The sequence below is a fragment of the Bombyx mori genome, chromosome 10 (genome assembly GCF_030269925.1).
Source record: "Bombyx mori chromosome 10, ASM3026992v2".
NCBI lineage: Eukaryota > Metazoa > Arthropoda > Insecta > Lepidoptera > Bombycidae > Bombyx > Bombyx mori.
In genome coordinates, this window is record NC_085116.1 from 15839343 (window position 1) to 15851814 (window position 12472).

Sequence of the window (12472 nt, forward strand, 5' to 3'; positions counted from 1 at the left end):
CAGGGAACAATTTTAAAATTAAACAAAATGACGAATATTATGATTTTATTTTTATTATCTGTACAAGACGTACACAGACATAAACAACACCACTAATTTCTTCTGCGTCTGACTCTCGATATCCTCCAAGCGTTCGGCTCCTCATATTTATTGTACAACGGTTCCAGTCTCTGGTTCTTCTTAAATTTAGAGAGTTTTGTTGGGTCCGAGAATTTAAAGAAGGCGGGAGCAAACTCAACCAGCCATTTCGGGTCTATGGTCGTGACTTCCCTCATGTACTCTTTCGTAGTCTGTACTAGCTCATGGTAGATTACCCTGTCGTAAAACAAGCATCTCTTTAAAAATTATTCAATACAAAATAGAGCGACGAAACACAGTAATAAAAAGAAAATGCTTTTTAAAGTTACACAGTCATATTATAATAGAAAAAAAACGGAAGCTTTCAAATTTTAACAGTATCTTGGATGGTGCAAGCGCTGGTCGAGGCATAAATTTAGTGAGACAAGATAGATAGATCCAAATTGACCAATACAATATTGTTTATAGGTTAAAGCGAAAATATTAACGCGATGGCGGCGTTATGCCCTGGACTGGTTTAGTCATATATCTATATAAAAAAATTTAAAAGCATACCATTCCGGTTGTCTGTTGAACAGTGCACTGGAAGGATGTATATAAACAACTTGACTGTCCACGAGCGTCCTATATCCTTCCTGGGGATCCTTCTTGGCCGCGTTCCTGAAGAAGCCCGAGCATATCGTCTTCTGAATGCGAACTGTATTCTTACCGGCTGAAACTACGTCTAATTTGTGTCTGAAAACCAAAACATTCCGAATTATGTCAGGCAAAGTAACCAGATATTCATGCAGCAGATCGACGGTAGCCCTAATAAGCGCGTTTAGAATAAGTCTTAGATAAATCTGAATCGTGCAGGATCTTCAAGCAATTTTATCTGATATTAACCTATGTCCTATACCAGTGAAAAAGTGGGGCGCATTAGCATTGTTGAATTGAAGGTTAAGTGGTTATTTTAATGGTGTCATCCACATCGAAATATGAGGTTGGGGTTTCAATTGGACTGTGTAACAGCTGTCCTGTGCTGCCGAGAGGGTGGAACTCCAATAGTTGCGCAGAGGGATGATGCGGTGCGCCACCTGTCGTCCACAGACAAAACTATTTTCACGACGCGTCGTCTTTTGTTGTGGAACTTGTGATTGGCACCTCAGGAAGTATTTATGTGTTGAAGTACCGCCAGCGCACCATAGGTGGAGCGCGAACTAATCGTTCATATAGTCTGCTTGTTAAAAACAATTGGTATTTGTATTTATTGCTGCCTTGTGTTTTCGGTATTCACAAGCGAAAATTGTGTTGAGTCCGTATTTCGGAGGCAGCGGCTTGGCTCTGCCCTGGCATTGCTGAAGTCCATGGGCGACAGTAACCACTCACCATCAGGTGAGCCGTGTGCTCTTCTGACTACAAGAGCAATAAAAAAAAAACAAAATGACTTAGAGTATGTAGTTTGTGTCACAAGACCTTTACTAAAATGCATCGGTACTCGTTCGCAGAAACCCAAAATTTAGACCAAAGCTGAAGGCTACCTGTCCATGATCCCGAGGAGCTGCTTCCTCACGTCCTGGGCCCGCTTCAACGTCCTGATCTGCACGAAGTTTTCGTAGCACCACGCGTTCGAGAACTTGTTATTCCTCCAGCTGTTGTACACGGCCAGTAGCGTCAGGTGGTCCCCTTCCGGCTGGTTGAACTTGGCCTTCTTCTGGTCGGCAAGCGCCTGCTTGTCCTTCGGCCGATAGAAAACGTTTTGGACGCTCAGCATCGACACTATTGTGAGTATTTCATCCGAGCACTGCAGGGCCACCGACATGATTAGGATCTTCGATAGGTTTGGCTCTAGTGGAAATTCGGCCATCTGAAAATAATAATTGGGTTCATTAAACTTGAATTGAGGGTCTGCCTATTTTTTGAGATGAATTGACGATATTCACATTTTGCTATCTGTGAGTTCATGTAGATCTGTGAGTTCCTGAAGGGGAGTAAGGGGAGATCGGAATGCTACCTTCACCGGCCCTATTGTCAACCCCACCTGCACGCGCCGGATGGCGGCGGCAACCAACAGGTTGCCGTGGTGCTCCCTGCTAGAAAACTAATAGGGCAATGGCGACCGAGCAATGGCGGTATAACCGTACACACTCATCAGGACAACCTATACGGAAGAGGCATCAGAAACCTTGGGGATCAAATACCCCCTAAAATGCTGGTGCAGAAGGCAACGGGAAACCACTGCACTAATTTCCCACGAGAGTCATGAGCAGGTCGTATCGTTAGCAAATAACGTTAGCTTGTTATAGGTTTTGCTTACCAGCCTTTTGCAATGTTAAGTTATTTAAAAAAAATTTTTAAGGGATTTTATGATCTGGTAACTAAGACCTTTAAGTCATGTCTTATTTTAATTTATATTCATATTTTTATGAAATATGATAATATGGAGTGAAATGAAATGAAGGTGATTAGTTTGAGACATTAATCAACTGGGATGAAATTAAATGAGATGAGATGATTTGGGATGAAATATAATCTTAGTAAGGTGGTGGTCATTTACTGAGATTTTTTTCAGTGGACTTTTTGGAGGATCCCGAGAAGTTACGTCCAGCGGCTTTTGTTTAATTTTCCCACATTTGTACACTTTCACAGATATTAACCATTAATAAACCACTGTTACAACAAATTTAAACCTGAAGAAACACTAAATAGACAAAATAAAGCAAATCACACAACTTCACTCCTCGCGTTCCCGCCAAAAAGTTCCTATTTCATTTTTTTTTTATGACCTGGTGACAGAGACCTTTAGGTCAAACTTCATTTATTGTTCAATGCAGGTACAGATTATAAGCTAATATCATGACATGACATCTCAACGTACTCTGCGTCCCAGCCTCGTCAGGAGTCCCTCAGAGTCGAGCGCCGACAGCGAGTGCAGCTGCTCCAGCGCCATGATGAGCGACTCGACCGGCGGCGCGTCCATGAAGTCGAAATGCAGCAAATCGTTTATACCCATTGTTTTCAATTGTAATACCTGAAATTTACTATGACTTGTAAAGGACAATGCCCAAAAGTGGGCCAACTTTGTGCCAAAAAAAAAACATTTCTCTTAAACCTGGGTGAGAATATAAAAATGATTTTCTGAATATGAAACGATATTTCTTTGTCTATCAAATGAAATTAAAACCATCATGACCAGACAACTTTTTTTTAGGGGCCCAAACGCCCAAAGAAAATGGGCATTGTCCTTTATTAGGTGGTAGGACCTTTTGAGTCCGTGCGGGTAGGTACCACCACCCTGCCTATTTTCTGCCGTGAAGCAGTGTGAATGCGTTTCGATTTGGAGGGTGGGGCAGCCGTTGTAAGTATACTTGAGACCTTAGATCTTATATCTGAAGGTGGGTGGCGTATTTACGTCGTAGATGTCTATGGGCTTCAGTAACCACTTAACACCAGGTGGGCTGTGGGCTCGTTCACCCATTTAAGCTATAAAAAAAGATCCCCCCCCCAGTATTTTTTTATTGCCTTTGTAGGCAGAGGAGCATACGGCTCACCTGATGGTGAGTGGTTACCGTTGCCCGTGGACCTCAGCAATGCCAGGGGCAGAGCCAGGCCGCTGCCTATACCTTAATACTCTCCACAAGCCTCTTTTAAAGAAGGATATGTCATAGCGCTCGGGAAACACCGTGGAGGGGAGCTCATTCCATATCCGGATGGTACGTGGCGCTGTCGATGAACGCAGCGGTTCCAGATAATATGGATGAGCTCTGGTCCGCTGGCGGGAGGTGCGAGCATGGCGCGGCACTCACGGTGGTGGCGAGGTTGGTCCGCTGTATCTCGGGCACGGGCGTGGGCAGCATCTCGTCCCGGTAGGCTCGCTCCGTGTACAGCCGGTAGCACTTGCCCGGCCCGGTGCGGCCCGCCCGCCCGGCGCGCTGCTTCGCCGCCGCCTGCACAATGTTGTTCACACTTACTCTAAACGTTACCACCTACTCAATCTCACTTAGCTTTTTTAAGGGATTTTATGACCTGGTAACTAAAACCTTTAGGTCAAGTCTTATTAATACGCTTTTATTAGCTTCAGACGTACGTATGTTACTATATAACGGAATTTTTGAACACGATTTTAACCTCCTTCAGAACGTCGGATTAACTATTAATGACCGATGACAATTCAATATTTTATAGTAGTAGTATTCTGTACAATATTCTGTATATCTGAGCCTCCGGACGTGGCCGTGCCTGTTCAAGCGACGTTCAGCAATGCTGATGCTATTGTGACGTAGTAAGTAAGCACTTATATACACATATATCGTTTTATTAGGAGAGCAGTAATAAATCATACTCAGAAGTGATCAGTCGTTAAAATACCCTAGTCCCATCCTTACACTATTGAGCTTCAACCAGATGTCGACGGATCAGCAAGTTCACCAACAGACAACATATATTGTATAGAAGTTAAACATATCTATACTAATATATAAATCTACAGTGGTTTTTACGGATGTTCCGTTATAACTACTGAACCATGCATCAGATTGACTTGAAACTTGGTATCCATGTAGAAAATACATGTACTTAACGGGTAGGCTAGTATTTATATGAGTGTTGGACTCCCTACACTAGTTGCGGGGGCGTTAATCATGAGAATCTTTGTGGGGGTGAGAAATAATAATGTTAATTTTAAATGCCCAGGGAAGTGGACGGGTACAGCTAGTCACTTTATCATTTTAATTCAGACACGAATCATCTGTGTATTCTTATGATTATGAAATTTAGGTGACAGATTAATTTGGTCACGGATTTATAGAAACGGGGTATCACCTGCGATATAGGAGTTACAACCAACGAATCCATTCCAGTCTTCGAGTTGTAGACTTTCTGTTTAACGAAGCCAGGGTCCACCACGTAGTATATACCGTCGATGGTCAGCGACGTCTCCGCGATGTTGGTGGCGATCACCACCTTCCTGGAGCCGGGGGGCGCCGGCTCGAAGATCCGGGTCTGCATCTCGGACGGCAGCGCAGAGTACACCGGCAGAATTATCAGCTCCGGCACGTCCGGCCCCAAGGACTTCATTCTCTCGTACAATATCTCACACGCCGTGTCAATCTCTTCTTGGCCAGTGAGGAACAGCAGGATATCCCCCGGGGGCTCCCTCAGGTGGATCTGCATGACCGTGATCAGTGAGGCGTCCAAATAGTCCGTCTCCGGTTCCTTGGTGTACAAGACTTCGACGGGGAAGGTTCGACCGGGGATGGTGAAGATCGGGGCCTCGAAGAAGTACTGCGAGAACTTGACGGCGTCGAGCGTGGCGGACGTGACGATGAGCTTGAGTTCGGGGCGCTTCTGCACGGCCTGCTTCAGCAGACCGAACAGCACGTCGGTGTGGATGGTGCGCTCGTGCGCCTCGTCCAGCATGATCACCGAGTACGCCTTCAGGTCCAGGTCCATGAGGCACTCGCGGAGCAGCATGCCGTCCGTCATGTATCTGAAATTATTAGTCGGCTTAACGTTGGTAACTTTTTGTCGTACATCCTGGTAACTCGATAGTAGTAGTTACTAAGCTTACATTCAGTAGATCGATGAGCTTGTTGACATACGCAATACATATGACAACACTATGGGTGGACGAGCTCACAGCCCAGCTGGTGTTAAGTGGTTACTGGAGCCCATAGACATTTACAACGTCAATGCGCCACCCACCTTGAGATATAAGTTCTAAGATCTCAGTGTAGTTATAACGGCTGCCCCACCCTTCAATCCGAAACGCATTACTGCTTCACGGCAGAAATAGGCAGGGCGGTGGTACCTACTCGTGCGGACTCACAAGTGGTCCTACCACCAGTAAAAAACTCACTTTAATATACACAATCATATACCAAAGGTAACCGGTAGGCAGCGGCTTGGCTGTGCCCCTGGCATTGCTGAAGTCCATGGGCGACGGTAACCACTCACCATCAGTATAGTTTAGAGTAAAGTTGTCAGACCTGAAAATTTTACTGTTAATTTTAAAATGTTAGACAAAGTATCTGGACAGTGCAGTTCCACTAACTTGATGACAGTGTCCGGGCTGGTGCAGTCCTCGAAGCGTATGGTGTAGCCCACCTCCTGGCCCAGCCGGCAGCCGAACTCCTCGGCAACGCGCTTGGCGACGGACATGGCGGCCACGCGGCGCGGCTGCGTGCACGCCACCTTGCCGCGCGCCGCCAGCCCGCACTCGCACACGTACTGCGTTATCTGCGTCGTCTTGCCCGACCCCGTCTCGCCGATCACGATCAGGATCTGGTTGTCGGACACGGCCTGGAACACAGAGTCAACGGTAGGCCTTCAGACCGGAACTAGAAGATTGCACAGAGTGGGAATGAGTTGCTCGCTCCGGGCATTTAATATTGCAATAATTTTTACGTTATAATACTCATTGTAAAAATTAATATTTAAAAAAAACTATTATATAGAAAAAAAGACATGCCCGCTGAGTTTCTTGCCAGTTCTTCTCAGGGCGGAGGCTAGTTTTTGTGAATTGGCGGTAGTTCTTTTGACGTTCAATAAGTATGTACTTTCATTTATGTTGAATATTTTTTATTTTATTTGATTTGATTTGATTTGAACGCGCGATGGCTGTACGTATAAATTCTTACTGTTAATTAAGCTCCGATTATAAAAATGGCTATATAAAATATATGATTGATATATGATAAAATATATAAAAGATATGATTGCTCCAACAGTCCGTAACTGCGCACACTACGTACCTTAGTTAGTTCATCTCTAAGCTTGTATATGGGCAGCGACTGTCTCTGCTCGAGCAGGGATAAATTCGTTTTCTTTCCAAATGAGGATTTTTTTCCACCGATGACGTGTTTCTTCCATTCTGGCAAGTCTTGAGGGACCACGCCCGCGCCTCGCATGTTGGCCGCTAACGTTCGACCCTCGGACTCAGGTAGCGGATCTATCCAATTTTTATTTAGACCTAGAAATAAATGAACATAAATTGAACATTCTTGACTACAATTGACCGCCTAATTCTGCCGTGAAGCTGTAATGCGTTTCGGTTTGAAGGGTGGGGCAGCCGTTGTAACTATACTGAGACCTTAGAACTTATATCTCAAGGTGGGTGGCGCATTTACGTTGTGGATGTCTATAGACTCCAGTAACCACTTAACACCAGGTGAGCTGTGAGCGCGTCCACCAATCTAAGCAATAAAAACAATATTAAGTTATAAATCGAATTATAGTTTAATTACGACTGAAACTTAGATCACAACTTGTAAATTCCATTTACTATGAGAGATATAAACGTTAATTAGATAAAATACCAGTAGGTACGCTGTCCATTTCCTGCTCCCGTTGGATCATCTTCTGCTCTCTCCTCTCTTTGGCCAATGCGGACTGCATCATGGCTGCTTGTGCAAGGGAGCCATCGGGATTCTTAACTATCCTTACTGGAGAAAGATCGTGAAGGGCTCTGCCATGACCTTGGAGGAAAGGAGGTTCTTCTTCTACTAGCTCTATTTCAATGTCTGCCTCGCCATCTTCATCTTTTGGAAGTAAACCAGTCTCCTCATCAAAATCTGGTAATTCACTCTTATCAATTACGCCTGATGAAATCATCTGTAAATGAATTTTTCGTTACTCTTTTATATGGACTATAGTAATAATATTTATATATATAAAAAACAGGAAAAAATTGGTATTTAAATTTGAAGTCCGAAAAGTTTACAGAGCTATAAAGCAAGAAAACTGTCTATGCTTTTTTTAACAATGTTTCTATTATGTAAAATTTAAATTGTTTAAATGTAAATCATTTTATTTGTTACATATTTTTTGCTCTGTGGTGAGCAACTAAAATAATTTTTATTTTTTATTTTTAAAGCACACAAAAAGTTTTAAGAAAAAAAGAGTCCCTAAATAAATATTTGTGACTTCCATCAAGATTGCTTCATATTATTATTACATACATGCATAAAATATTATTAGTTTGTTGTATTGGTAATAAAAAAGCAATGTACTGTATTAGTACTACTGTAAAAAATATATTTTAAGATAACATTAATCTTTCTCAATGACATGCTCTCAATGCTTTCTGCAATTGAACAACATTTTGAAAACAAACTGCCTGAGAACCCTACTTCACATTTACCTGTTTGATCTCCCATCTCTCAGGACTGGATATCCTTGTCACCCTCTTCCTACTAGAATCCTCATCAGGGTCTATTCCACCTTGGAGTCCGGCTAACACAGTTGCTGCTGGTGGAGGGCGATCAGGGTTTCGGCCTTCACGTTCTGCTTCCAGGTGAGCATGGGATGCTGGATTGAGATCCTTCCCGGTCTCTTGACAAACATCCTTCATTGTGAGAGAAACTTTCTGTCCTGTTATTGAGATTACTTTGACCTGTAAATGTGAAATTTTTGTTTCTGTATATATGTAAATTAATTACTATAGTTATCTATGATTAGATTGAGTTCATCTCTTAACTTCCTTTCTTTTGTCTCTTTCTTCTCCCTCAATCTTTCAATTTCTTTAGCATTTTCCTTTTCAATTACGTTCTATGATAATAACACTGACCAAAAGGAGTTAAAAATAAAAATTGGACAGTGGGTATCTTACTGAGTATTTTGTATCTGAGTATATTGAGTACTGGTATTTTGCTTCAAGTTATTCCAATACTCTCTTATAAGTGCTCAATTAAAACTTAAATACTAATTTACCTTAACTTTATCACCTCTATTGACAACATCAGATACATTGGTGACACGACCCTCAGCTCGCAGCTGTGAGATATGCACCAATCCTTCCCACCTTTTTCTGACTCCTTCAATTTGAACAAAACAGCCGAATGGTACAATGTTTGCAACGCGGCCACTGTATATCTGTAAATCAATAAAGGAACTGATATATGTACATGGTAACAGTGTAATTCTCAAATGTTTAGTTGTATTGGTAGGCTGAATAACTTTGTGCCTACTCTTGCTTACATTGATCCATAATGTAGTGAAATAAGAATTACGTTGGATCAACATATCATACTCTTTAGGCCAAAGCTTTCGATTACTTTTCTAATTACAATCTCTAAGGCTTTTCAGTTCACCAAAAACTTAGAGACAAGTTGTTTAAAATAGGACTAAGTATTTTTAATATCAACGTTGTAAAATCATAATTTCAACAGTAGAAGAATTATTATTTCTAAAAAATAATTTATCTACCAAGCCATAAATTAAAACAGTATTCCAAGTTAATTCACACTTTGCTTAATGATAAATCCTTTATGAAAATATTTTAATTTGTATATCCAAAAAAAACAATCATTTTTAAAGTTGCAATAATATGTTAATGACAACGGGAGGAAGTATTGGTTCCAATGTCATAATTTATTCACATGGTGAGTATTTATTTTTTTATCATTGTCTAAAAGTATATTGAATAATTTATACTATAGAGATATTTTTAAAAAGGTTAAAAAACAGGGCAGTGGCACAGCCACAATGGGGGCAAGGCTCACAAAATTGAGTGTGATAAAATAAGAAAACGGTTACATATTAAAAGACAGTGTGAGTATGCCAAATAATAAGTGCAAATAATATGCGCTAATTTCATAAAATATATTACCAGGAGCAAAAGTTGCACTATCTTCCCTAAAAGTAGAGAGTCAAACTGAACTAGTGTGATAAAAATTATGCAATAATTGAGACATTTAAAGGAGCTTACTTTTCCTGGTTCAGGATCATCGTTCAATTCTACTTCAGGGCTGCGTTTTCTGCTTTTCTTGCCATAATCAAATTTTTCTTCTCTATTTCTTGAACGAGATCTTCTGCCACCTGATACTGATCTTCTACTTTTCGAGTAAGATCTACGCCTGTCCCTAGACCTGGATCTGTGACGATGTCGACTGTGTGATCTTCTTCTACGGTCTCTGTCTTGACTTTTGCTTCTCCTATCCCGGCTACGACTTCTCTTACCTTTACTTCTACTTCTTTTACGTTCCCTACTTCTACTTCTTTTATAATCTCTACTCCTACTTCTTCTACGATCTCGGCTCCTACTTCTTTTTCTATCTCGGCTCCTACTTCTTTTACGATCTCGACTTCTACTATGCCTTTTTCTATCTCGAGATTCTTCTAGTTTATATTTATCTGTGTTCTGTGTACTTCTGCTTCTTTTACGTTCCCTACTTCTGCTTCTTTTAGGATTTCGACTCCTACTCTCTTTATCTCTAGATTCTTCTGATTTATTCTTTTCTTTGTGATCACTATTTCTACTACTCTCAATTTTTAGGGGTTCTTTTCCTATAAGAAGTTCATTTGTTGTAGAATTGGAAGGTGCTAAAGCTTCCAATTCAGCCATCGCCAAATCAACAACATTATCAGTAGAACTTGGTTTAATTTCTTCTGTAAATAAGTCTTTGGCTGTTATTCTCTTTTTGTCTTTTTCATCATCACTACTTTCATCAGAAAAAGATTGAGGTTTATCATTTGGTATGGCCAAGCCAGGAAACTTTTTTGCCAAAGGATTTTCACTTTCAGTTTCGGCAATATTTTTAATCAATGTTGATGTATTCACAGGTTTCATGTGCTGTATTATACGGAGTAGATTTGTCATGAAGGAATCAGAAAATTCAGCCCCATTTTCAACCAATGCTACTTTAAAAGTTTCAAATGTTGGATTCTTATCAGCCAAATCTATGATGAATTCCGCTGCAACAAATATAGTAATTTAAAATTCCAGACACAATTTTGTATGAAAAAATTAGAGATGTTAAAACACAAGAACCTCGAAGTATGGTAAAAGGATCTCTTTGTTTCTGACTAGCTCCAATTAACCTGATTAAAAAATGCTCGTTTTAATCTATCGTATCGGTTAACATAATTATTGCTTGGTATAAGCAACGCTGTATTTATTCTATGACATCGTTCTTTTATCATGTAATTTAATGATCAAAACAAAAGTAGTCTACTCACCTAAATCCTTGTCGTTCAAACCTAAATGGTTGTCTAGCTCGGTGCATATTTTAGACACGAGCGAAAGATGCTCTAATTTAGTGACTTCGTCCATTTTAAGTATTAGCTTCACTTTAAAACCATCAAATCTAACAAATTCTAACGTATGAACAAAGTCACACAAAACTCACATTTTTAGGCTATTTTGACTTTACTGTTTAACGAAGACTGTCACCTGTCAAAAACAAAGTGGTAGTTCCACTTTTCCAACTAAAAAGGCAAAAGTATCATACCATACAGCCTAATATGCTATTTTTTTTTTATGACAAAAAATAGTTATGACATGAAATGAAATGAAATTAATTCATTTGGAACATTAATAAATTGACCTAAAATTAAATGAAATGAGATGAGATGATATGGGATGAAATATAATTTCAGTAAAATTGTGGTTATTTACTGAAACTTTTTCAGTAAACTTTTTAGACGATCCCGAGAAGCAACGTCCAGCAGCTTTATTTCATTTTCCCACATTGGTGCACTTTCACAGATATTAAATTATTAATAAACCACCGTTATTGTTAAGTTACACATTTAATCCTGAATAAACACTAAATAGAAAAATAAAAAAATAAAAAAACTTCGTTCCTCGTATACCCTGTCAGAAACAAAATAACACACAGCAACACACTCTTAACTCATATTTTAATATACGTACGAACCATAGAAAATGATTCGGATAGAGCCTGCTACTGATGTTTCGAAGTGCCATTTGGCGTTCTTAAAATCTGATGCGATTTCAATACTAAAACGTATCACTACAGAGCTTCTTGATTTAGAAAGAATGGGGTATTTTATTACCGTAGCACCTCTGATTGATATATTTTTAATTAATTAAAATCACTAAGCACATATTATAATTAGTTGAGTAAAAACAATTACCTTCAGCGTGAATAAACTTAGTAGAATTTTAAAACTTTCGTAGAGTCGGGCCTAAAATTTATGCAGAATATAATGATAGGTAAGTAGTTTAAAAAATTTCTATTTTCTTAGTCGATTCCAAAATCTTGGCAGAAATAGGAGAAGATAACTTGTCTGAGTTGTGCTATTTTCTTAATCCAGTGTTTCTACAAGTTTAATAAATAGCAACGGTTTCGTATTCGTGAAAGTGGATAAGATTAAGAAAATGGAACCAAGTTGTTGAACTTGGTTTTTCAAGCGTTTCTAAAAAGTTAAGTGACGAGTAAACTCTCACTATTGTTCAGACTGATTAATTTATTTCGTCCCATAAAACACCGATGGTCATATAATTTCATTCAAATTCATTTTATTTCAAACATTTTTTTCATTTTATTTTACTTTTCTTTAACAGACATTACTACAGCCTTTGTAAAAAAAAGATGTGTGGTGTCGTGGGACACCGGATAGGAACGAAGTTCCTTATTATAAAAATATTAATTTCAAGTTCTATTCGAGGTCT

At 39.8% G+C, this 12472-nt stretch overlaps 1 protein-coding gene across 1 annotated transcript; it reads right to left on the bottom strand.

Annotated features, from left to right (window-relative positions):
* Positions 1-30: 30 nt before the first annotated feature.
* Positions 31-11232, bottom strand: LOC101739903 (ATP-dependent RNA helicase DHX8). The gene is made up of 13 exons (XM_004921544.5): positions 11014-11232; positions 9764-10749; positions 8767-8928; positions 8198-8449; positions 7374-7668; positions 6810-7027; positions 6110-6357; positions 4879-5545; positions 3864-4004; positions 2936-3088; positions 1599-1924; positions 634-813; positions 31-315 (listed from the first exon to the last, which is right to left on the bottom strand). The coding sequence occupies exons 1-13, from the start codon at positions 11105-11107 to the stop codon at positions 93-95; spliced, it is 3945 nt and encodes a 1314-aa protein (XP_004921601.2). The 5' UTR covers positions 11108-11232; the 3' UTR covers positions 31-92.
* Positions 11233-12472: the final 1240 nt, after the last annotated feature.

Bases quoted from the DNA above. Each gene is read 5' to 3' on its own strand.
- LOC101739903 (XM_004921544.5), bottom strand. From the start codon at position 11,107: ATGGACGAAGTCACTAAATTAGAGCATCTTTCGCTCGTGTCTAAAATA. The intron at 6,358-6,809 runs GTACGTAGTGTG...TCTGTGTTCCAG, and splicing joins TTAGAGATGAACTAACTAAG to GCCGTGTCCGACAACCAGAT. The intron at 1,925-2,935 runs GTACGTTGAGAT...TATTATTTTCAG, and splicing joins TGACGAGGCTGGGACGCAGA to ATGGCCGAATTTCCACTAGA.